The 22856-nt window shown below is 50.1% G+C and overlaps 1 protein-coding gene across 2 annotated transcripts; it reads left to right on the top strand.

Annotated features, from left to right (window-relative positions):
* The first annotated feature begins 296 nt into the window (after window positions 1-296).
* On the top strand, window positions 297-21849 carry LUZP1 (leucine zipper protein 1). Of its 2 annotated transcripts, none has more exons than XM_065857049.2 (4): window positions 297-431; window positions 13092-16257; window positions 18442-18606; window positions 19139-21849. In XM_065857049.2, exons 2-4 carry the CDS (start codon window positions 13189-13191, stop codon window positions 19172-19174), a joined length of 3270 nt encoding a protein of 1089 aa, XP_065713121.1. In that variant the 5' UTR covers window positions 297-431; window positions 13092-13188; the 3' UTR covers window positions 19175-21849. The 2 variants fall into 2 exon arrangements, with proteins under 2 accessions (XP_065713121.1, XP_071655069.1); XM_071798968.1 differs by lacking the exon at window positions 297-431 and adding an exon at window positions 3528-3547.
* The last annotated feature ends 1007 nt before the right edge of the window (window positions 21850-22856 follow it).

Genomic DNA, 22856 nt, shown 5'->3' on the forward strand with positions numbered 1-22856 from the left:
GGGGCGGGCTCTGCTCCCAAATAGCGAGTGACAGGAGCAGAGCAAACGGCCTCAAGTTGCGACAGGGGAGGTTCAGTTGAATATTGGGAAAAACTTCTTCGCGGAGGGGCAGCCCGGCCCGGCCCCCCCGCCGTCCTCCCGCGCCCGTCCCGAAGGCGCTCGCACGAGGCTCCCGACCCGCTCCCCCCAAAAATGGCGGCCGCTCCCGCCCCGCCCTCTCGCAGGGCCGGGGGAGGGCCCCGCGGAGCCCGGCAGCCCCCGCCCGCTGCCGGTGACGTCAAGCACCGCCCGGTACCGCGTTCCCCTCCCCTCATTGTCAGCGCCCGCACCGCCGCCCGAGCCCGGAGCCCCCGCGGGCTGCGGTGCCCAAGCCCGGGCTGGAGCGCAGCGCGGGAAGGGAGGGAGGGCAGCGCGGCCGCTCCGCCGCCCAGGTAAGGCAGAGGTGGGCGCCGGGGCTGCGGGCGGGGGTGCGGTAGCCCCGCCAAGACCGGCGAGGCGGGGAAGGAATTTGAGGCATCCGCTTTGTCTCCGCGGGTCGCCCGCGGTGCGGAGGCGGCGGACGGGGCTCTCCCAGCCCCCGGCCCCTGCGGCGCCCGCTTGGGGCCTCGGCTCCCGCTCGGAAATGGAGCCGCCGTCGGGTTCCTTCCGACGGGACCGGAACAGCCGCTTTCCTGACGGGAGAGCGGCCGCGGGCCCGCCCGGGAAGGGCACGATCCGGCCCGCGCTGCCTCGGGAAGGGCTGGAACCGGCCCTGGCGTTGGCATTTTGGAGGTTTCCAGGAACTAAAAGCATGGGATTTCTGTGAATAACCTTTTTTTTTAACTTGCTACAGCCACATACTCCCTTTCCTGTCGCGTATTTTTTTTTCTGAATCGCCCTTTCTTTCCCTAGCCCACCCGCATTTATCATATAATTATCACAAAGTGGTAGGGATTGGAAGGGACCGCGAAAAAGCTCTTCTGATGCCTTTCTGAATCACTTTACCCATCTTTGCTCCCCCGTTGTGAGGGAATTAATTGGTGGAGCGTTGCAAACCCTTTCTTTTTCTCTTAATAAAATCTCTTAGTTTCTGGAGTTGGGCTGTGCCAGGTGTCCCACGTGCCGGCTCGCAGAGCCAGCGAACACCCGACATTTGGTTGTTGTCCTTGGCGACCGCGCTTCCATCGCAAATCTGCGTTTTTGTTTTCTTCTGATGCTACATCTGAAGCCTTGAAACCAATTAAACATGAGTTAAAGTGGCTGTCCCGACTAATCAGGACTCTTGATCTGCGTGCGGTGGGATTCAAGAGCCCGGTTAACTAACCCCTGTGCCTCTGTTCTCATCTGGGACGCCCTTCGGCCTCAGCTTCCCCATAATCCTATAAATGGTAAAGTTTCCTCTCTCCAGCACGGAGCAATCTGACTGATTTCTACTTTCTAGGAAGTTGTAATAAGTGATGGCAACGTGGGCTCTTCACCAGCCCTCCGGCCTCCTCTGTGCTCTGAAAACTTGGCCCAACTGAGAATAAATTGCTGAATTTATTTGCTTAATGTGAGGCAGTGTAATCAACAATAGCCCTTGTTGAATGCTCTCAAATGTGGCTGTTACCAGAAACGGTGATGTTTAAAGTCCCAGTGTGCCTTACAGTGTTAGACCACATTATTTTCACAAGTCTAAGGCCTGTCATGCAGTCTTTTTGTCTTGGGTAGTGTTTGAATCTGCACATGTGGAGTAGAAAACACGAGTGTTTGCACGTACTTGGGGGGTATTGGGTGTCAGCTGCCGAAATGTGGCCATTTAGGCCTTGATCTTTTTGTGCCTCTGGCTTTGTCTTGGTAGGTTTTGGTGGGTTTTGGCCCTAATCTCGGCAGATAAGGCGCCCTGTGCTCTTTAACCCGCGCCTGGGTGGGGTGAGATACGCAGGTGCAGCGAGCAGCCTCACCTGGGTGCTAAATAAATGCTGTGTACAGGCGGTTTCTGTTTCCTTCCCCATAAAACAGAGCTGAGACCGTTTCGGTGCTTTCTTTCAGGGGTTCTACAGCAAATTTAGTGTTTGCATTCTCATAGAAACACAATCTAGAAAGGTGAATGTCTGGGAGGAAAGAGGGTGTTTAGAAAAATACGAGTTTTAATGTTATACTTAATAACCAGCCTGCTTTGCTGCCTTTTGCCATGAGCTGGACGAGCTCTGCTGCTGATGGGACCTGTGAGGATCCACACCAAGAGGCCCAAGAACAAAACGGGTCATTTATTCGCTTGGGAACGAAGCTGCCAAAATACAGGTTTGGGCAGCAGGAGCACAGACCACACGTTTCGGGGCCTTCAGTGGAAAAGTGCCGGTCTTTATTCAGTCCCAATGATTTTGGGCCCATTTGGCTGGATCGGGCAAACCTCAAATATCTTCTCCTGAAAGTAACTTCTGAGCTGTGTCGTCTGGGGTCTGATCAGCTCTACTGAACTTGGGCCAGCAGAATGCTCTGGTTTGGGAGGAACCTGTGGTGCTTTTACACCTTCAGGGCACAAAGGGAAGAGTGTAGGCTTTAGTGATTTCAATCAGTTAAAATCTGGAATAGCCCCTGCATAGAAACATTGCTAGTTCTGAATTTACTTGGCTAAATGGTTTTTAAATCATAGATTAAGTCATAGTTTGACCTGCTGCACAGCCCAGGCCGTAGTATCAAACCTCACTTAGTATCAGATTAACTCATTAACTTAAGCCATTTTTGGCAAAACTTGCTGGTTGGTGGGGTGTCTGTGAATATAACTAAGATTGCTTTGCTGTGAAAGCCCATGTTCCCTGGTTGGATTTGTGATTGTTTGGCTCAGAAGCTGCAGGACAGATTGCATTTGGACACCCTGCAAACAGCGTTGTGGCCAAGAGCAGACGCACATCCCTGGATGTGCCCTCTGAGAAAGCAGAGCAGCGGGAGGAGGTGAGAACTGAGGCTTTCTCAGCCCTGGCTTTGGTGGTTAATATTACAAACCCCGAAGCTTGGGGCTCATGTGTCAGGCTGCACCTCAAGCGCGTTTCTCTTTACCTTGTACGTTTGCTTGTCGCGTTTTCCTTTGTTTTCACACAAAGGTAAAACAGCTGAAGGTCGTGCAGGGTTGTGCAGGTTCTGCTGCGACACGTAACGAGCGTGCATGCAGATTTTGCTGCAGTGCTGCAGTAGCATCCGTCAGGCTTTGTTTTCACGCTCATCCTCAAAAATTCCTTTTCTATAAGTTGCTTTTATACGCATTATCTGGGTTTTAAGCTGCGGCGCCGGGTTGCGGCTTCCCCGTTGGGTTGGTTTGGAAACTGCAGGTTGTGTTTGCGAAGCTGAGCGGCTGCAGCAGCTCCGGGCTGGCGCTGATCATCTGATTTCACTGCAGCACTCGGAGCTGCTTGTGCCTTTAAGGTGCCCGTGCTCACGTGGGAGTGCAGCGGGTTACCTTAGGGGGAAAAATCTGATGAAACCACTTCAAGAACTTGTCGTTACATGCGATATCTTAGTGGAATCCACTGGAATAGGAGATTCCTGACCTAGGATCTGGAACAGAGCTGAAAAAACGCTAATTCCTCAGGTAGTGTGAATAATTTGGGGATATATCTGTTTTTACTGGAGAAGGATAATTCCTGTGTGATCATAAATAACTGTTAGTGGTGGGAATTTGAACTTGGGGCAGTCAAGAAATCCTGATGAAGCTTCTCCCTCTGCTGTTCGTATAGCTACCGTTTGGGGTTGGTTTTAGTGTTGTTGAGTGTGATTAATGTCTTAGCATAAAGGTATCCTGTCTGACATGTGGGTGTTGGTGCTTCTCTGTGAGATTTGACTGTAGTGTATTATAAACTGCTCTCAAATTCTTGGCGTGTTGTCTTTAGGTGTTTTTTTCCACCAGGCAGAGCGTAGCAATGAGAAGCGCAGTTTGGAACAGGGCATTTCTCGTGTGCTCAGTACTGGGGAGGTGGGATCTGGAGTGTCAGGAGAGTTGAGTGGATCTTTCTTTAACTAGATCAGGTTGCTCAGAGCCCCGTCCAGCCTGGCCTGGGATGTCTCCAGGGATGGTTCATCCACCACCCCTCTGGCCAACCTGGGCCAGGCTCTCACCACCCTCAGGGCAACAATTCCTTCCTCATGTCCAGCCTGGATCTCCCTCCTTTAGTTTAAACCATCACCCCTTGTCCTGTCACAACAGGCCCTGCTCAAAAGTCTGACCCCATCTTTCTTTTAAGCACAGAAAGGCCGCACTAAGGTCTCCCCGAAGCTTCTCTTCTCCAGCTGAACACCCCAGCTCTCTCAGCCTGTCCCCAGCAGAGCTGTTCCAGCCTTGGATCATTGCTGTGACACCTGGTGTTGACTTCATGCCCTCACTGGCAACCGAGATGAGACAGAAAATGTAGGTTTCCCACTCCTCCCCTCCTCTGTAGAAAGAAACATCCCGGTGGCAGACGCAGCGCGGTCCCATCTCGGTACGGCCAAGTCCTTCCTTCCTGTGAAACATCCTTCCTTCCGCAGTCCGGGGAGCACAAGGAGAGAAAGGATGTAAATAACAACGCGGGGGAGCGAGGGGAGCCAGCCGTGCCCTGGAAAAGTGCTGAGCGAGACCCTCTGCTGCCACTTGTGCCTTATTTTTCACTCCCCGCTTCTTAAATGCGGTGTGAGAGAAGCATGTGCCCTCTCGGCCCTGATCATCCTCTAGGACGGGATTCAGATAAATTAATGTTTGGTGTTGCGGCTGCAGATTTCCTTGTTAGTGTCTTGAATTTGTCTGTCTTCTGTCCAGAGTTACCTGTTGTCTGTTGTCCGTTAGATACCAGTGGATTTAAATGCAGGCAGCCCAGTAGAACTTTGTCTATAGGGTATTTCAATATTGATGGTTTTCTAGCAGCATGAAACTGCGAATTTAGAACAGTTTTCCTGTTATAGCAACAAGTTGGGTTGGCTTCTCTGATCCTTTCGTGCTCTGCGGACAAGATGCTGGTAGGAGCTGGATGAACTTCGAAGCTGGTGATGACCAGACCTTGGACCTCTAACCTGTGGAGAGCACCGAGTCTCCCCTCAGAGCAGGCTTAGGTTTAGGCTTAGGCTTAGGCTTAGGGTGAGGTCTGCGTAGTGTCATAACGCCATCCTGGCAGCTTGTTTCGGAGCCTCCCCTTGTCCATGGAGCGTTAATTTAGAGGTTGCTGTGTGTAAGTCCCCACAGCTAGAAGCGTACTGTCTTATTCCTTCAAAGATCCAGGCTGTGATCTGCTCATAAAAGTTGTTTTATTTACTTTTTTGTTACCTGAGGGTATTTTCAGTGATAAACTGAGCACAAAAGACTTCTGTTGGAGTCTTCATCGAAGAAATCACACTTGAGAGAGTCACACAAGCTCCTGAATCCCTCCTTTTATTTGGCTTCGCATTTGCTAGCGAACAAAAAAAGATATATTCTGAAGCTGCAGGGGTGCGGGAGGAAATGCAGTTTCACCTTCTGCATCAGCACTAAGCGGGGACAGTGTTGAATTTGCCTCGGGGAGGCTGCGTCGGGTGTCAGCTTCTCACAGCTGAGCCGAAGGAAACGGCAGCGTCCCCTGAAGAGGGTTCCCCCCATCAAAAGCGACTTTCCGGAGACTCGGGGTAAACCTTCTACCGGTTCGGGGCGTTTTGAGGATAATGTTTCTTTGTCGTTGAAGGGCTGTTGTGTTCAGTGGGTGGATAGCAGTGCTAATGGTTTATAAAGTGGATGTACAAGAGAGTGGTTAAAACTAGGCTTGTGCTTGAATATTGAATTTTATCAGAGTGCTTAGTGCTAGGTGGCTGCTGAGGATTATTGCGTTGAAGGGCTATTAGTAAAGATTCGTGAAAAATTGAATTTCAGACATTTGTTTAAAATCTGAATTATCATTTTTAATTCAGGTCAAAATACCTTATGTCTTCTGCTTCTTCAACTGTTCAGTGTTATTCGTTTTAACAAGGGTTAAAGTAATTACTGGCATATTTTTCACACTTGAGACCCTGCCTTCGACTTGATTGTAGAAACGAGAACCTCCCTAACCTGGGGTCAGTCTCCTTCAATCAGAGCTTAGGCTAGTGAGCAGGATTAGATGTCGCTCTTGAGGAAGAGCAGGGTCTTGTTCATTGGGACTGGCACAAAACTACCTACTTTAGGAAATAAAAAAAGGCAAATGAGGTTGTTAAACAACCTGTTGACAGTCTTGTCTTGGGTTGTGACACAAGGCCCTTGGTGAAATGACGTGTTGCTGCCTCCTTGCAGGGCCTCCAAGTGTGGAGTCAAAGCTCTTCTTAAATGCTAAACTACACAGAAGCAAGCGCGGAGCTCGAGTTGTCTGGCCATGCACGGTCCTCTTGGTATTCAAACCACCAAGAACGGGACCAGGTCGCTGGCGTCACCTCGTGTGTCAGCTTGAGGAGCAGAAGATTCACCGGCAGACCTGGGTGCTGGGTTTGCTTTGGCTTCTTTGCTCGGCGCGGGAGGCCGACGTGCAGATGAGACGAGCCTGTTCTTCAGCCTTTACTGTTAAGCCACGCTCTTGTGCAAGGTGGAGTCCGAGGTTTTTGCACCTGGTCCAAGTCGTAAAGCAGAGCGCAGCTGCTGCTTTGCCTGCCAGAGAGGGCAGAGACCTGACCGTGAAGAACCACCATCTGTGGTTTCCATCTCAGTCATAACCCTGGTTTAGGATCTAACAGGACAGATCTTTTCCTCCTTTTGTGATTATAAGCTGGGCTTGACTTTCCTACCCAAGCCCGTTTTTCCTGGGTCAGACCACAAGTGTATCTAGCCCAGTATTTTTGCAGTGGCTAAGAACAGAGCCGTAGGGTAAAAACAGGGAGAACCTGTGGTAAGTAGCTCCTGTGTGCTCTCCCAGCCTCTGGCCCCTTGTGGCACAGAGCTGGAAGTGGCTTCTGTGGATTTACTAACCCTCAGAAGACATCTCTGGTGTTACTTTATCTGTGTGCCCGTGTAAACTTTTAGCACCACACAGTCCAGCCGCTTATCCGCATGTCATGAGGAGCAGCATCTCTCCTTGTTCACTGCGACCGCCGGGACAGCCAGCATTTTATCATATCCCTCTTCTCCAGACTACTCGTAATTTTATAGATCTGTCACATTCCTCCTGAATAATTTATTATTTCCAGCTTAAACAGTTCTCGTTTGTCAGTGGTTTCCTCTGCAGGAATCGTACTCTTGACCATCTTTATTGCGTATCTTTTCTAGCTGGCAGCAGATTATTTCCTAGTAACTCGTACTCTTAGACTTGGTTTTTGCCCACTGTAGAACAATGAGCTTGTATTTTCCTCAACGGTTGCAGTAAGCTGAGAGCTTGTTGTTGTACATATAAGGTTAGGGTGTTTTTTTCCCTGTGTCTGTAGCTTAATGCTGATCTACACTGAACGTCATCTGTTGTTTCCCAAGTGTAGGAATCCAAACTGCAACACAAGCGAGGGAACTTGTGTTTTCGTCAGAGCGTGTAAGTTTTCAAACTTACAAATGCCATTGCTTGAGTTCCTCCAGGAAGAGAGTTGCAAGAATAACCAGTTTTATGTGCGGCCGGGTCTGTGAGCTCATTTTTTTGGGAGGGCTTTTGAAGGAGGAATGTTCAGTGCTCTGTAATTTTAATGCCAACAGGGTCGTATCGGTGCCCCAGTAAGAGGAAGAATGTGAAGGTTAAAGCTGCCTATGCCCAATGAGCAAAAGGATTCAGAGCTGGTTATGAGTACTTGAAATTCATTGATGTTTGAGATGGGACAAGACAAGAACCCAAGAAAATGATGAGAGTTCTGCTGGATGAGAGCAAAGGTTTATCTGCCCCATATTCCATCTCCAGCAATGGCTGGAAATGGAGTCCCAGGGAGGAGAATATGGACAGGGGGGATCTGACAGCCTCCAAGTTCTGGCTCAGAGACTTGCTGAGCTCGGAGCGGGTCCCTGTCCCTGGATGTACAACCTTGAGAGATTTTTCTTCTTTATATTTGTCTTGTTGCTGCTTTATGAACCCACATCTGAGATGGACAAGCCAGAAACCCACAGCACTGAGGACTGAGCAGTAGCTGGGAGAGATGGAGGGGTGAATATTCCACATTACAAAGGCACCACTGAGCAGGGGCTGCTTTTCCCATGCCATCCGCAGGACGCTGCCAAGTTTGCGACTTGCTATAGTGTTTGTGAAATCAAACGTGACAGTGAAATCTGGTCCTGAGGACGGTGCAAGTCGCAGCATGGGACACCGAGGCCAAGGAGAAAGTTGTCGTCCTCAGCTTTGATTGCAGTGCAGGATGGGGCATTTTTCTTGAAACGTGGAGCTTGTCAAATAGGTACCTTGTCCGCTGTATGTACAAGACATTTTTTGATACCTGGCAGATAGGAGTAGTGTGCTGAGGGGATTTAAAAGCATCGATCCATTTCTGATCAAGAGCTCGAGTTCCTTTTGTAACGCCAGGAGCAACGCTGAGGGGTCTGGTGGGTGATGGGAGCGTTGGTTTAGGGTCGGGGTGACTCGGTGGCCATCCGCAGAGCCTGCTGCAGTGTCCCACCTTGCTGCAGATGCTCTTTGGTGTCTTTGTTTTAGTCTCCTTGAACATCGTGGCCACTGTGGTTATTTTTGGCCGCTGTCTCATCATTTCACGTGTCTCTAGTCTAGCGTTGTGTTAGTCAATACTCAAACCGCTTCCAGATTGTCGAGCTTGTTCAAACTTTGAGAATTTCCTCTCCTGTGAGATGCAGACATTGCTGAGACCGTTTGTCCCCCAAAATACAGACATCCCTAAAAGTCAGTTGGCATTTTGTCCCTGTGTTCAGTGGGGCCAGGGTGTCCCTTTCCCCGCTAAACGCATCATCTGTGTTTCTTCAGCTGCCCCAGGACATGGTTACGTGCCTGCAGGTGGCATTTGGGTTGATGACACATGGTGGCTCTTATTTAGTCTGGATATCTTGCTTTCTACCCTTTTTTTTTTTCTGGAGTATTTTTCTCCTGTTCCCACGGCTACGCAGCATCGCGTGGGATCGAGACCCAGATGCTGGAAGGAGCCCGTATAAGGTAAAATCAAATTGAGAAAAACTTTCCTTCTCCCTTTAGCTGAGAGTCTGGCCCCAGTGTCCTCATCTGCTGCCATTTGTGACACCCACGTCCTTCCTCTATACAAATGGCAGAAAAATTTAGCTTTCCAAATGAAGAGCGACACGCTGGGCTCCACCCTGGGGCAGGGGAGCAGGATCGCGCTGATGCTGTCGCCGTGCTGAGCTCCGATACCAGCGCGGGCCGTCAGCAGCGTCGCCGCGTTCGAGCACGACGCGTTCACGCTCCCTCGCGCACGTGTGCGATGCCAGAAACCCTTTAATTAAGACCGCGTTGCCTGAGGCTCCGTTTCCCCACGTGTGCGCAAACGCTGTGCTTGGTGCGAAAATACAGTTCCCACAGGTATTCTGAGCGGTGATTTAGCAGAAAATAGAACAGGGAGGATCTAAGCTCAGCCTAACATTTGGGGAGGTGCAGGGAGTGGTCCCAGGTGTACGCATGAACAGTCGCCTCCCCTACAACTTCTAGAGCAGAAGAAGAAATGAATAAAAAGTGGCTGTTGCTGTGGATATCGGTGAATAAAACTGTGTGTGCAGGAAAAATAATACATTTAAGAACATGGAGAGTGATGGAGAGTTATGAATCTGCCAGATACTGAACTCACAGGATGCCACCGCCAAAACCATGCAAAGTCACAATAGCCCTGAAAGGCAACCCGTATTGAACAGGGAGGATGCCATTGACAATGGTAAATATGAATAAAGTTAGGATGGACATGCGCTTGTTGAGGAAGACCAGAAAAGTCAATGACATCCATGCGAAAAGGGAGAATCAGAATGAGTCATTTAAATAGTAAATACTGGTAAATTCTGAAGTGTTTGTTAGTAAGTTACTATTTTGAATGGGTTAAATTCTGTGCCATGTTTTTCTCTTCTGAAACTGGGTTTTGGCTTAATGTGCTCTAATTAGGAACCTCTTAGAACAGACAAAAATCTTTTCTCCCTTTGGGTGTTTACTGGCCACACATTTTGCCTCAGTATTTGCCTTGAATAACAGATAGTTTGAGATTCCCTGGGCTTCCTACGTTGTCTCATCGGAAGGGCATTTTTTTCAAGTGTTTCCAGGATCCAGCCCTTCGGCGTCTTTGATCTTGCTGTATCGGTGACTCAGGTGTTAGAATCCTGCACCATCCCCTCTGATTTGATCCTGGTGACAGACTGGAGCAGAACAGTCATGACCAGCCGGAGTAATTGATGCTAGAACTACCCCGGGAGGTCTCTGGTCCGAGCTTAAGCAGCCACTGTGTCTAAGATAATATTTTATATTGGCTGATTCCCCTCAATCTTACAAATGTGCACTTTATCTGTAATACTCATCGGTTTAGATGGTTTCCAAGCACTGGGGTTAGTTCTGGCTATGCCAAAAGTTAAAGTGCCTCTTGTTAGAAGACACCTCACGGATATTTTCGACATACTTGTTTGTAGATGTTGCTTTACGTCTCCTTCTTCTTCAGCTGATTAGATTGAGCCTCTTTTGTATCAGCCATGCTTCCCACAGCACCCAGAGTGTCAGGGGTTGAAGGGACCTGGAAAGCTCATCCAGTGCAATCCCCCCATGGAGCAGGAACACCCAGCTGAGGTTCCACAGGAAGGGGTCCAGGCGGGTTTGAATGTCTGCAGAGAAGGAGACTCCACAACCCCCCTGGGCAGCCTGGGCCAGGCTCTGACACCCTCACCCCCAACAAGTTGCTTCTCATCTTTAAGCGGAACCTCCTGTGTTCCAGTTTGCACCCATTGCCCCTTGTCCTGTCACTGGTTGTCACCCAGAAGAGCCTGGCTCCATCCTCCTGACACTGCCCCTTTCCATATTGATCCCCAGGAATGAGTCCCCCCTCAGTCTCCTCTTCTCCAGCTCCAGAGCCCCAGCTCCCTCAGCCTTTCCTCACACGGGAGATGCTCCACTCCCTTCAGCATCTTGGTGGCTGCGCTGGACTCTCTCCAGCAGTTCCCTGTCCTTCTGGAGCTGAGGGGCCACAACTGGACACAATATTCCAGGTGTGGTCTCCCCAGGGCAGAGCAGAGGGGCAGGAGAACCTCTCTGACCTACTGACCACCCCCTTCTAACCCACCCCAGGTCCCATTGGCTTCCTGGCCACAAGGGCCCAGTGCTGGCTCATGGTCACCCTGCTGTCCCCAGGACCCCCAGCTCCCTTTACCCTACACTGCTCTCTATAGGTCATTCCCCAACTTACACTGGAACCTGGGGTTGTTCCTGCCCAGATTCAAGACTCTACACTTGCCCTTGTTCTATTTCATTCAATTTCTCCCCACCCAGCTCTCCAGCCTGTCCAGGTCTCTGATGGCAGCACAGCTTCCAGTGTCACCACTCCTCCCAGCTTGGTGTCACCAGCAAACTTGCTGACAGTCACTCTGTTCCCTCGTCCAAATCACTGATGAATATATTGAATAATACGGCCCCAGTACTGACCCCTGAGGCCCTGCACTGGATCCAGGCCTCAACTGGACTCTGCCCCACCTCCCAGTCCAGTATCATCCACAAACTGGCTTCATCCCATCATCTCTGTTGTTAATAAAGACATTAAACCATCATCAGCCCCTGGGGAGCACCACTAGTCATTCATTCATGCAATTAATTGCCGAGTTCAATTTTCTGCTTCATTCAAATGTTCGAGTGTTTCCTCCTAAATCACGTTCTCCTCTGAGCAGCCTCTGACATCCAGAGATCAGTGACTCAGTCCCAAGGTCCCTCTTCTGCTCCTCATGACCCATGAGCTCAGGATCATCGAGTCCAACCATAACCTGACCTGACTCTGGCACTAACCCATGTCCCTAAGAACCTTGTCTAAACTCCTTTGAAACCCCTCCAGGGATGGTGATGGGGCTCACCCTTCCTCAGTGCCCATCAACGGCTGGCGGTTGCATTTTCTATTTTCCAGGTCTCGTTTATGGTTCTTCACCTCTAAGGCGTTGTCAAGGGTTTAGATTGCGGGGTGACAATAAACCCTGGCAGATGTATGGTTAACCTCTTCTCCCCCCTTCCCACTCAGCACAGGCGATCGGGAGGGAAAGAAGGACAGAGAGAAGAGAGTTGGAAAATTAAAAATGTTTTACTAATGCTACTGATAAAATAGAGAAAATAATACAAAATATACAAAACCAATCTTGAAAGTCCTGGCAACTGCAGAGCAGGCACCCGAAGTCCTGGACTGGACTCTGCAGCAACCGGAGCTGGATTCAGTCTGTCACTGGCCTCAGCTCGCAGGGACGACTCGCAAGGTCCTCTCCTAATGTCACCATAGGGAAAAGGAAAAGAAGGAAAGGGCTGAGATCCTCGTGATCTTCCACCCCCACATGAAGTATCACATGAATGGGATGTTATACACAGTTGGTCAGTTTTTGGTCACCTGTTTCTCGTTGTCCCTCTCACGAGATGTCCATCCATCCTTATCAATAACTTCACATTCCATTGCTGTGTTCACCAAAACATGGATCTGGTTCTCCAGGAAAATGCAGCTGATATGAAGCTTTAGCTGACAGGGAAATTCACCAAAAGAGAAACTTGTTTTTTAACAAAACCAGGACAGGCATCTTCTGACTGACAAGAGAGGTGTCTGCTGTGTGGTTATTTAGCTTGGAGAAGAGGAAACTGAGGGGTGACCTCATTAATGTTTATAGATATATAAAGGGGCAGTGTTGGGAGGATGGAGCCAGGCTCTTCTGGGTGACAGGACAAGGGGCAATGGGTGCAAACTGGAACACAGGAGGTTCCACTGAAAGATGAGAAGCAACTTGTTGGGGGTGAGGGTGGCAGAGCCTGGCCCAGGCTGCCCAGGCAGGTTGTGGAGTCTCCTTCTCTGCAGACATTCAAACCCGCCTGGGCCACTTCCTGTGGAACCTCAGCTGGGTGTTCCTGCTCCATGGGGGATTGCACTGGATGAGCTTTCCAGGGCCCTTCCAGCCCCTGACATTCTGGGATTTATATAAATAAATATATTTATTATATATTTATGTTTATATTCTAATTTATACAGTGAGAATATTTCTATTCTGAGCTCTTATATTGATTTTAAGCTTTTTTTTTTTCTTTCAGGGTGAGATCGTCTCCGTTCAAAGCAACGGGAACGTACTGGGAACACACGGGGTGTTAAAGACCGCACCTTTCACCCAAAAGGAGTAAAAAACTAAACATGGCGGAATTGTCAAGCTACAAGGAGACCTCAAACCGGCACCTGCGATTCAAACTGCAGAGCCTCAGCCGCCGCCTCGACGAGCTGGAGGAAGCCACCAAAAACCTGCAGAAAGCAGAGGACGAACTGCTCGACCTCCAGGACAAGGTAATTCAGGCCGAGGGCAGCAACTCCAGCATGCTGGCCGACGTCGAGGCCCTAAGGAAAAGGGTGCTCAAGATCGAGGGCAAGGATGAGGAGATCAGGAAGGCTGAAGAGCTTTGCCGGTTGATGAAAGAGAAGCTCGAGGAGGAGGAGGGTCTCACCCGAGAGCTGAAGTCGCAAATCGAACATCTCCAGAGGAGGATGGCGGAGCTGGAGAAGCTGGAGGAGGCGTTTGGGAGGAGCAAGAACGACTGCACACAGCTGTGTCTGAGCCTCAACGAAGAGAAGAACCTGACCAAGAAGATATCTACAGAATTAGAAATACTTAGGGTGAAAGTGAAAGAACTGGAAGCATCTGAGGACAGGCTGGATAAAACCGAGCAGAGCTTAACAGGCGAGTTAGAAAAACTAAAGTCCTTGGCACTGAGCTTTATCACAGAAAGAAAACATTTTAATGAAAGAGAAAAGCAGAATGAAAAAATAATCCAGGAGCTAACGCAGAAACTAGAACAGAACAATAAACTAAACAGGGCCGATCAAACTAGAAATGCATCCAACTTGCTAGAAAGGTCATCAAATAATCTCCTGGACAGAAACGATTTGAGAATTGAAGACGACTTGACTTCTGCGCTGCCCTCTAAGGAGACCAGGAGGAAGGGAAGCGTGGATTACCTGAAGCATGTAGAAAATGAGACCAGGAATAAATCGGAAAATCAAAAGAATAAAAATCAGGAAGACAACAAAGTGAAAGATCTCACCCAAGAAATTGAGAAGCTTAAAACTCAGATCAAACGTTTCGAATCTTTAGAAGAAGAACTTAAAAAAATGAGAGCCAAGAACAACGACCTGCAAGACAGTTACTTGAGTGAACAGAATAAAAACAAACTCTTAGCGGGTCAGCTAGAAGAAATAAAAATGCAAATAAAGAAACAGAAAGATCTGGAGAACGGAGAGGTCGAAAATGAAGATACGAGCTTTTCCAGCAGGGGCAAGCACGACAGGGCCAAATACAGGGGTGTCACGGCCGAGCTGGCCAAGCACAAGCCGCGGGAGCTCTCGCCACAGCAGCGCCGGGACAGGGCAAGGAGCAGAGATCTCTGTGTCAGCAATGACAGCTACAGCCATGGGGTTAAGCAGGTGCCCAGTCCGAGCTTAACGAACAGAAAAGCGGGAAGAGCGTCTGGTGCATCCGCCCTTTTGGACACAGATACAAAAAGACTGGAAGAGAAATCTTTAGTTTCCACTTTTTCTTCTGGTGGTGTCGCGCAGAGCGAGGGGAAGAGGCCCAAAGAGCAGCCGTCCGTCCTTAGCCGGTATCCTCCCGCCGCACAGGAGCAGAAGTCATGGAAAGCGCTTTCCAAATCCATCGGTGACACGGGCCTGAGGTCCAAGGCTGAAAAGCCGTCCCAGGGCTTCCGCGGCAACTGCGCAAGCGGTGCCGACACACAGGATGAAAAGTCAGGTAAAGGAGAATCGGCGGCTTTGAAGCTGAAAACAGGTCAGGGAGAAGCGGGCGAGTGCTCAGGGGACGCGCTGCTGGCCCGGGGGAGCCACGGCTCTCCCAACGGCGCCGCTTCGGCCGGCCGGCTCCAGCTCTCTAAAGCAGAAGCCGTGAACGCGTTAGTGGCGTCGCACAGACAGCCCTCGGACGGGAGGGCGAAAAGAGCAACAGTCTCCCAGGAAAAAGAATCCGCAGACGCGTCACTCGAAAGCGCGAAGCCTTCGACGTTAACGAAGCGTTCGCATCGCTCCAGAAGTCAGGAGGACATTCTGCAGATCCTCACAGGTCTCGATAAAGAAGGCACGGAGGAGTGTTCAGCAATGAATCATGTAAATTCTGGCTTAAAGACAGACTCCAAAACCATGCAAAGTAACGAGGAAAAACCCAATTCAGATGAAGAATCAGGAAGCAGCAAAAAAATAACCGGTCAGTCAGATTTTGAGACAAGGAAGAAAGTCAGTTCCAAGCAGTTCTCCAATTCCAGGGGAGTTTTTAGAGCATCTCTTTTTGAAAATGACAGAAACACGGCAAATGATGAAGACTCCACCAAGTGTATAAAACCATCTGATGCCAGCACTGGAGGATTTAAATCCAGAAGGTCGTTCAGCCCAAGAGAAGCTCTGAGGTCAAAAGCTGTCATTAAACCTGCAATAGTTGAAAAGGATATGAAGGCAGTGATGGGAGGGACTGTTCCTGAGGCTGATGCAGAAAAGCAGAAGTCTGTTTTTAAAACGGTAACGAATAAAATGACAAGCAGCATCACAATCTTCCCTTCTGAGCCAACGGCTGCGAGGAGCAGCGCCGATACATCAGCGAAGGAGCGGCACGTTACCACCAGCAACATCAGAGTCGCTCCAAATGAGCCTTCGCCAATAACAAACAACCACCCCACACCTTTTGAGATCTCGATTAATAGAAGTGCTCTGAAATTATCCGAGACAGACAGAACTGGAGAGGCGGCGCCGAGGAGTAAAGCGGAGACAGTGATCTCCAGGAGCAGCATCGTGATAAAGACTTCCGAGCTGGCGGAGAGGAGCAGCGAGCTGCCCGCGGAGACAATCGGCTGGAAGAGCCACGGAGCTGCGGACACAGCTTCATCCGACACGAAACACGTCACTGTGAGGAGTTCCTGGAGGACGAGACAAGGCTTACATTCCCTGGAGGACTCTCCAACCAAAAGCGCAGTTTCCAGTGCTACAAACACGTGTAGGTCCTCAGTGGACCTCTCCGAAATGGAAAGGAGCAGCGCAAGAACGAACTCAGTGGAGCAGAGCGCAGCGAGGAGCGCGGCAGATGCCCGCAGCGCCCCCGGACTGGGCGCCCGAAGGACCAAAAGTAACTTAAGCGCATCCGAGCTGCTGACACGCAGGAGCTGCGCCAGCGATCCTGCGGCGGGTTCTGCTTGGCACCGGAGTGCGCTGCCCGTAAGTATCCCATGTTAAAATCCGTAGTTTTCAGTTGATGAGAGTTGCCTGGTTTGAAATCCTTGCGGTTTATTTCCGAGGCGCTGCCCTCCCCCGGATCGTGCCGTCTTCAGTGTAGCATCTCATATGTGTGATACCCAATTTAGACTTGTTGAAGTGAGATCCATCTGCTCGGGTCTCAGAACACCATATGAATAACTATATAGTAGCGTTTGTTCTTGCCGAGATGGGAGAAGAACTCACAGGTTACGTAGGACGTGGTTTGCTTTTTAGAGCAGCATCGCGTGGCACCGTCAGCTTGGCGTAGTAATGAAAAAACGAGGAAACAAGCTGATTTTAATAGGGTTGTGCCTCAGGTAGAACTGTAGCTCTGACAGCAGCTCTGGAGATAAAACTCCTTTTGGTAAGAGCTCCACATGAAACCGGAGCCCAGAGCTGGATTCTGCTCTGGAAATACTTCCCAGGCACCTCCTGGACAGATCACAGCATCCCTGGGGAGCCGGTTCAGTGTCCAGCACCCTCTGGGTGCAGAACCTGCTCCTCGTGTCCAACCTCCCCCGTGTCCGCAGCGACAAGCAGGAAGGCGACCATGCGGTTAATTCACACAGGGCTGTTGGGGATCGAGGGGGTGTCTGCGTCACACCTGAAAGTAAAATCACCCTGACACCACATAGTCACAAAACTGAATCCTCGGTCATAAATAAGGTGTGAACAAGGAACTTGTAACCTGTATACAAGTTACTCTGAGAGACTGCAGGTGCACGGGTGATACACCAAATTTCACGTATTTGGACAGCTCAAATTATTGCATAGGCTCTCGGTTAAAAAAAAAAAGGAATCTGCCTCTGAAGTGTATCATCCTACACTGTGCATCACGTCACATCACATCACGTCACATCACATCACATCACAGGCCGTCTGTTTCTGCAGGGATTTGTGTTTTGGTTAAAGATGCAGCTGTTTCTGTGGCAAAAAAGCTTGACAGCAACCTATGCTAACTTTGCTCATTCAGCTTTTCTGTGAAGGCTTCGCTGTCACCTCTTCCCAGCTCCACTGTCCAAAGCCTGAGCTTGCCCTAAGAATCCTGTGGGGGAAATGTGCTTGGCTTGTGCAGGTTTTGCTGAGGTACATCTCATCTCCCTCTCCTCCACGGAATACTCCGGGGGGGGTGTGCGGACCCTCTTACGGTGGAGGGGTCTCATGGAAATGAGTCTCCCTGGCAGCATCCAGGGCTCTGCCGCCTCTCACCCCTTCTCTGCTTAGGAGAAAGTTCATCCATCACCGTTTCACCCTTGCTGACTCCACGTAAGGTTCTACTTCAGCAGCCAGCAACAGCACATCACTGTTGTCATCTTCCTTGGACCTCAGTGACTTTCTCCAAAGGTTCTGTTCAGTTTTGTGTGAGTCCTGAGGGTCAGAGCAGCTTGTTGGTGACCAGCTGGTTGTCCTTTTGGGGTGCTGGCACCTCTTGGAGACCACACGTCTGGGCTGAGAGTCGTAAATTCGTGCTGCTTGGCAGCAGAGACAGGACTGACACTGTGGGAGGGGATGGAGCACCCATGTGCCCATCCGGTGGCCTCATCTCCAAAGACAACGACTGGATGAGAAATACAGAGGTGCCCATCCCTTGCCGTGTTATCTGGGTCCATTAAGATGACTGCCATTCATTAAATTAAAATTACCACCTCACTTTAATGAGCAGCCTGGTTATCTCTGGCCCGCAGTTGGGTGGAGGTCCCAGTGGGACCCCTGTTCACCCAGGTGCTGCTCAGGAGAAGACACGAGTGCCCCAACCAGCCCTAAGGCCTCTGAGTCCCAGGGTAGGATCCGCAAATGTCGCTGCAAACATTCAAGACAAGATTACTGAGTTTAAAAGTGACATTTAGACACCGAAACAGGAGAACAGTGCAGAACACGGCCACATCGCATCCTCATTGCCCAGAAGATGGGAGATTCAGGTTGCAACGGTGGTTAAAACTTAGAGTTAATATTTTTAAGAAACTGCTTCAGTCACTAAACTCTTCATGAAATAGCACGAGTGAGGACATCCAGAGCTGGCCTGGCAGCCTTTGTGAAAGAGCCTCAAGTCAGCACCTCACACTGCAAAGCCAGGACTAAAAACCCAGTACTGTGCCAGGCCCCTTCGCAGTCATGACTGACAGCCCTGTGTTTTCCTTTGCGCAGGATGAAGGCAAAGATGCTGTGCCCAGTTCCAGGAGAAAACAGTCCGGCTCTTCCGAGCACCTCTCGCAGGCTGACGCGCCAGGGAGAAGAGCAGCAGCCAAAACGGAGCTGCCGGACCCCGAATCGCACCCCCACGCCCCGCTGGGTCTGCAGGCGGACGAGCAGGTACGTGAGTTCAAGGGCCCTCCGGAAAAGAGCGTTACGGTGCAAGAATCCGGTATCTGAACTGGCCTCCCAGTAACGTAATTCAGAGAACTTGTCCAGATGCAGGTAAACCTTTTAAGAGGTTTTGCAGTGTCTACTGTATTGCCTTGGTAAATTATTCTACCTTATTTTTATGTTCTAAACTTGTAGGGCAGCCAAGAGCCCTAGCGAGTCGCTCCTCTTGGTGGAGCTGCACAGTTAAGAGCCCAGAGGGGGGCAGTCGTGGCTGATGGGCATTTAGAGACAGGCGGTGTTTGCAGCAGAGGGCATTGAGCTGATGTTGTCCCTGTTGGTAGCTGAGGAAGGGGACATCACAGCGATGCTCTGGGTGGTCACCAAGAGGTGTCACGCGGTTATATTCAGCTGGCCAAAGGCAGACTCCTGTACCCAGCTCCCTAAGGCGGCTGTGATGCTGTTCCCTGGAGCCAAAGCGCTGCCAGAGGCAGCCGCAGGTCCTGGCCAGTCTGCGAGGCTGTGGATTTGTCTCTTGCAGGGTCCTTCCCGTGCCTGCCGCACATCTCGGAGATGAGCTGTGTTCCCTTCCACGCAACCAGCACGCTGCACGGTGGAGCACGAGGTGGGATGGTACCGTGGCTGTCACACCTGTTTGTACCCTCTCCAGAGGCTGAAGCCAGTTTCCTAATGCGATTTGCAAGGTACAGGAGCTTTCCCAGTGAATTCTTTTTCTTCATTCATTGCTGAAGAGGCAGCTGCAGAGACTTTGCTCAGGGGACTCCCACTTCTCATCTCTGTACCTGCAATCTCCGTAGGACAACAGGTCTGTCTCCATATGGAAACCGTAGCCACTCTGGACGATGGTACTCCCTGGACAAGAGAGAACTGCTTGCTGATCACTTGCGTTTAGCCAAGATCCCTGTGACTATGGCCCACCAGCCCAGGACGGACCCTGTCAGGCCTTGTCAGGGTCTGTTGGGCTTTGTCAGGCTTTCTCAGGCCATGTCAGTCTTAGTTGGGCCCTGCTGGACTTTGTTGAGCCCTGTCAGGCTCTGTCAGGCTTTGTTGGGCCCTGGCAAGCTCTGTCAGGCTCTGCCAGTTCCTAGGGAGTGTTTGCATTCTTCTTGTTGGCTTGGGTTGTGGTTCTCTCAGTGCCCATGTTCCTCACGCCCTCTCTGTCTAGGCAGGACGAAACCACCCCCCGGTTGATTTACACATCAAGCAGAGCAGAAAATGTTGTAAGCAGCAGTTTTTTCCCTTATCGCTGTCAGTCTCCATGACAAGCTTTGCATGGCCTGCTCGTCACCAGCCGAGATCCTGCACCGAGAAATCACCGTCTGAGCTGAGCCGGCGGCAGCGAAACCTCCTCCTGCCTTCACCTGAAGCTTCGTGTCCATCCTGCTCTGCAGACAGGCAGGATGTCCTTGTTCCTTCCAAAAGTAGGGTGGACACGATCTCGATCTGTCGCCCTTTTTGGAGCAGCACATCCCCACGTGTGGGACCCCGGGGTGGGCAGAGGCTGCTCCAAAGCCAGAGGCACAGGGACGGTGCTGCAGGAGGGAGGAGGGCCCGGCCCGGCCCCGCGCCGGAGGGGCTGCAGGAGCAGCCGTGTCAGCCCACGCTCAGCCCCACATCTCCCCCCACAGCAGCCACCGTCTGTCTGTCTGTCTCTCTGTCTGTCTGTCTGTCCACACCCGCACGTCTGGGAATTATCCGCCTCGATTCTGAGAGGCAAATGAATCAAAAAAAAAAAACCAAAACAGCTGGTTGGAAAATATCTATGAAGACATTTATATAAAAAGTGTTTTAATTATGTGATTTTTTTTTGTTGTTGTTTGGAGGAAGGGAAAAATTATTTTTGAGAAAAAAAAGCATTTCCTTCTGCAGTTTTTAGATGGTTTCCCAAATTTATATTTTTAACTCTTCATTTTATTCTTTTATATTTCATGCTATGTGTAAGCATCAATTTGCTTAACGAGATAAAAAGATAACGCTTTTAAGTTAGTACTAAGTGGCAGCTCGAATAATCTTAAATTATGTTCAGATAAATTATATCACCTGCTGTCACCAGTTCAGGGCACGGCCAGGGGATGAATGACCACGAAGTGTAACGGGGGAAGATTTTAAACTCAAAATCCAAACAAACTCAGCTTCCCCATCAGGTTTTCGACACCACGACCCGCGTCTCCTCAGGTGGTAGAATCAGCATCATTTCTCATTTTCCAGCTGCCTCGGTCCTTTGTTCAATATTTGACCTTGAACTCTCACTGTTGTTAAGAAGCGAACACGGATGTCACCCGGTGGCGCCACCGGGTTGCGTTCACCACAACTGAGAAAGAAAACCCTCCTTAAAAACCGAAAGGGGCCACGTCCTCTACCCACGAGTGCAATAGGAGCTGATTGTATTATTGAACTTATAGCAATGACTTCAGGAAACACGATGTGTTTGACTCAAATTGCACATTTTTGAACGGCTGTAAAATAGAATCTATGTGTAAATATTGCCATCATTGAAGTGGTTGTAATTTTAGCATATAAATATAACGGGCTTTCCAGCGGGCTTGATGACGCTGCGAGGCCGAGCGGCGAGTAATTCCAAAGCTGTAAATGTATTTAGTGTACAGAGGAAACGGAGCTGCTGGTCCTTGGTGCTTCAAGAGACACTTGAGCAAGGTCCTGGCTCCGGACTGAAGCAATAGTCACGGCGGTGCCACCTCCAGCACAGCGACATCATCTCTTGCACATCACGGGGCGGGCAAAGCTCCGTACGCGATGAAACACGAAGCCATTGTTTGCAGATGGTCGGGAACCGAAGGACCCAAAGGATCTCCTGCCTTGGGGAGGGAACGCTCCAGGCTGCACGGAATGTATTTTTAAGACAATAAATCTATTTTTTTTTGTATTATGCAGACATATATTTGGGCTGGGGCAGCTTAGTTAGAAGACAAATAATGCGAGAAATAGAAGACAAATAATGCAAGAAATCTTTTCGTAATCACAGACTCATCCAAGTTAAGTGAATTTTCCAGTATTGCCTATTTCCCTAAAACTCCTAGAGCTCTCAGCACTGTTCGCCCTCTCGAGACGCGCACAGAGGGGAACCAGCTCATTCCTCCCCAGGATACAGATGGTGCTCAGCCTCCTCATTCTGCATGCCAAATGAAACACACACACTTATCTGCATGTCTCTCCTGACTCGAATGCTGTCAGCTCTGCCGTATATAACCAATAAAAACTCTTCTCTTTTTACATGTTGGTGATGTGGTATTTTTGCAATGCGCAGGTGCAGTTAACACCCGAGCCCCCGTGACTGTAACCACGTACATCGCTTTGTAAGTGGCCCTGGGCACCACACTTTGAAGCTCTTTTCCTTCTATCTAGTTTATTCTATTCGACTGAACAGCTGGATGCATTTCCAGAAGCTCCATTCAATAGATTTTAAATACATTTTAGGAGCCACCGGCTTCAGTGGTTGCTCCCAGGGTAGAGCTCATTAAAGTCCTACAAACGTTCCTCCGGTTAAATATTTGTCTAAGAAAACTGACTTTTGGCTTAGCTGAGACCGCCTTCTGTCCCAGGTCACAAAGGCAGCTTCTGAACACCCCTCAGGAGTGGTTCTGCACCTCTTAACCCTCATTGCAGCTGCCGTGTCTGGTTTGCCACGGGCAGCAAAGATCTGCAGACGTGTAAGTGAAGAGTTATTGTCCATAGTTTCCACATCGGCTCCGAGTTCCTCCCCCGCTGACACCTTAAGCGTGAACCACAGGGTGGCTCTTTTCTGTCTCTCTGATTCAACCAGGTTCACCGCCTCATCCTCCTTACCCACAAAACTCCTCTATTCCCTGACGCCTTTTTTCACCTGTTCTTTTAGATCAGTCCCACCTACTCGCTTCAGCGAACCCGAGGAGCCCTCGCGTTGCACAGGTGGACGTACGGAATTGTTCTCAAGTTCTCTGCATCCAGCTTGAACTGGGATTCTGTTCAGCTGTCATCAGGTTACAGAACAAGGTTTAAGGACACACAGACCTTTTGGTCCCTAAAGGCATCGTCTCTTTTCTCTTTGCTATTGCAGAGCTCACCCAACTTGGTCCAAGGTCTCCCTGGACCCACCTGCACCAGCTCAGCTCCATCCATCGTGTGGCTCCTCTTCACAGACCAGGACCCATCACCTCCCCACACCACAAACACGAAGAATAAACCAACATCCTCCCAGCAATAATAGAACTGGGCCTGGCTTAGGCACCAAGTTGAAGCCA

This window comes from Patagioenas fasciata, chromosome 25 (genome assembly GCF_037038585.1).
Source record: "Patagioenas fasciata isolate bPatFas1 chromosome 25, bPatFas1.hap1, whole genome shotgun sequence".
In the NCBI taxonomy this organism is placed as follows: domain Eukaryota; kingdom Metazoa; phylum Chordata; class Aves; order Columbiformes; family Columbidae; genus Patagioenas; species Patagioenas fasciata.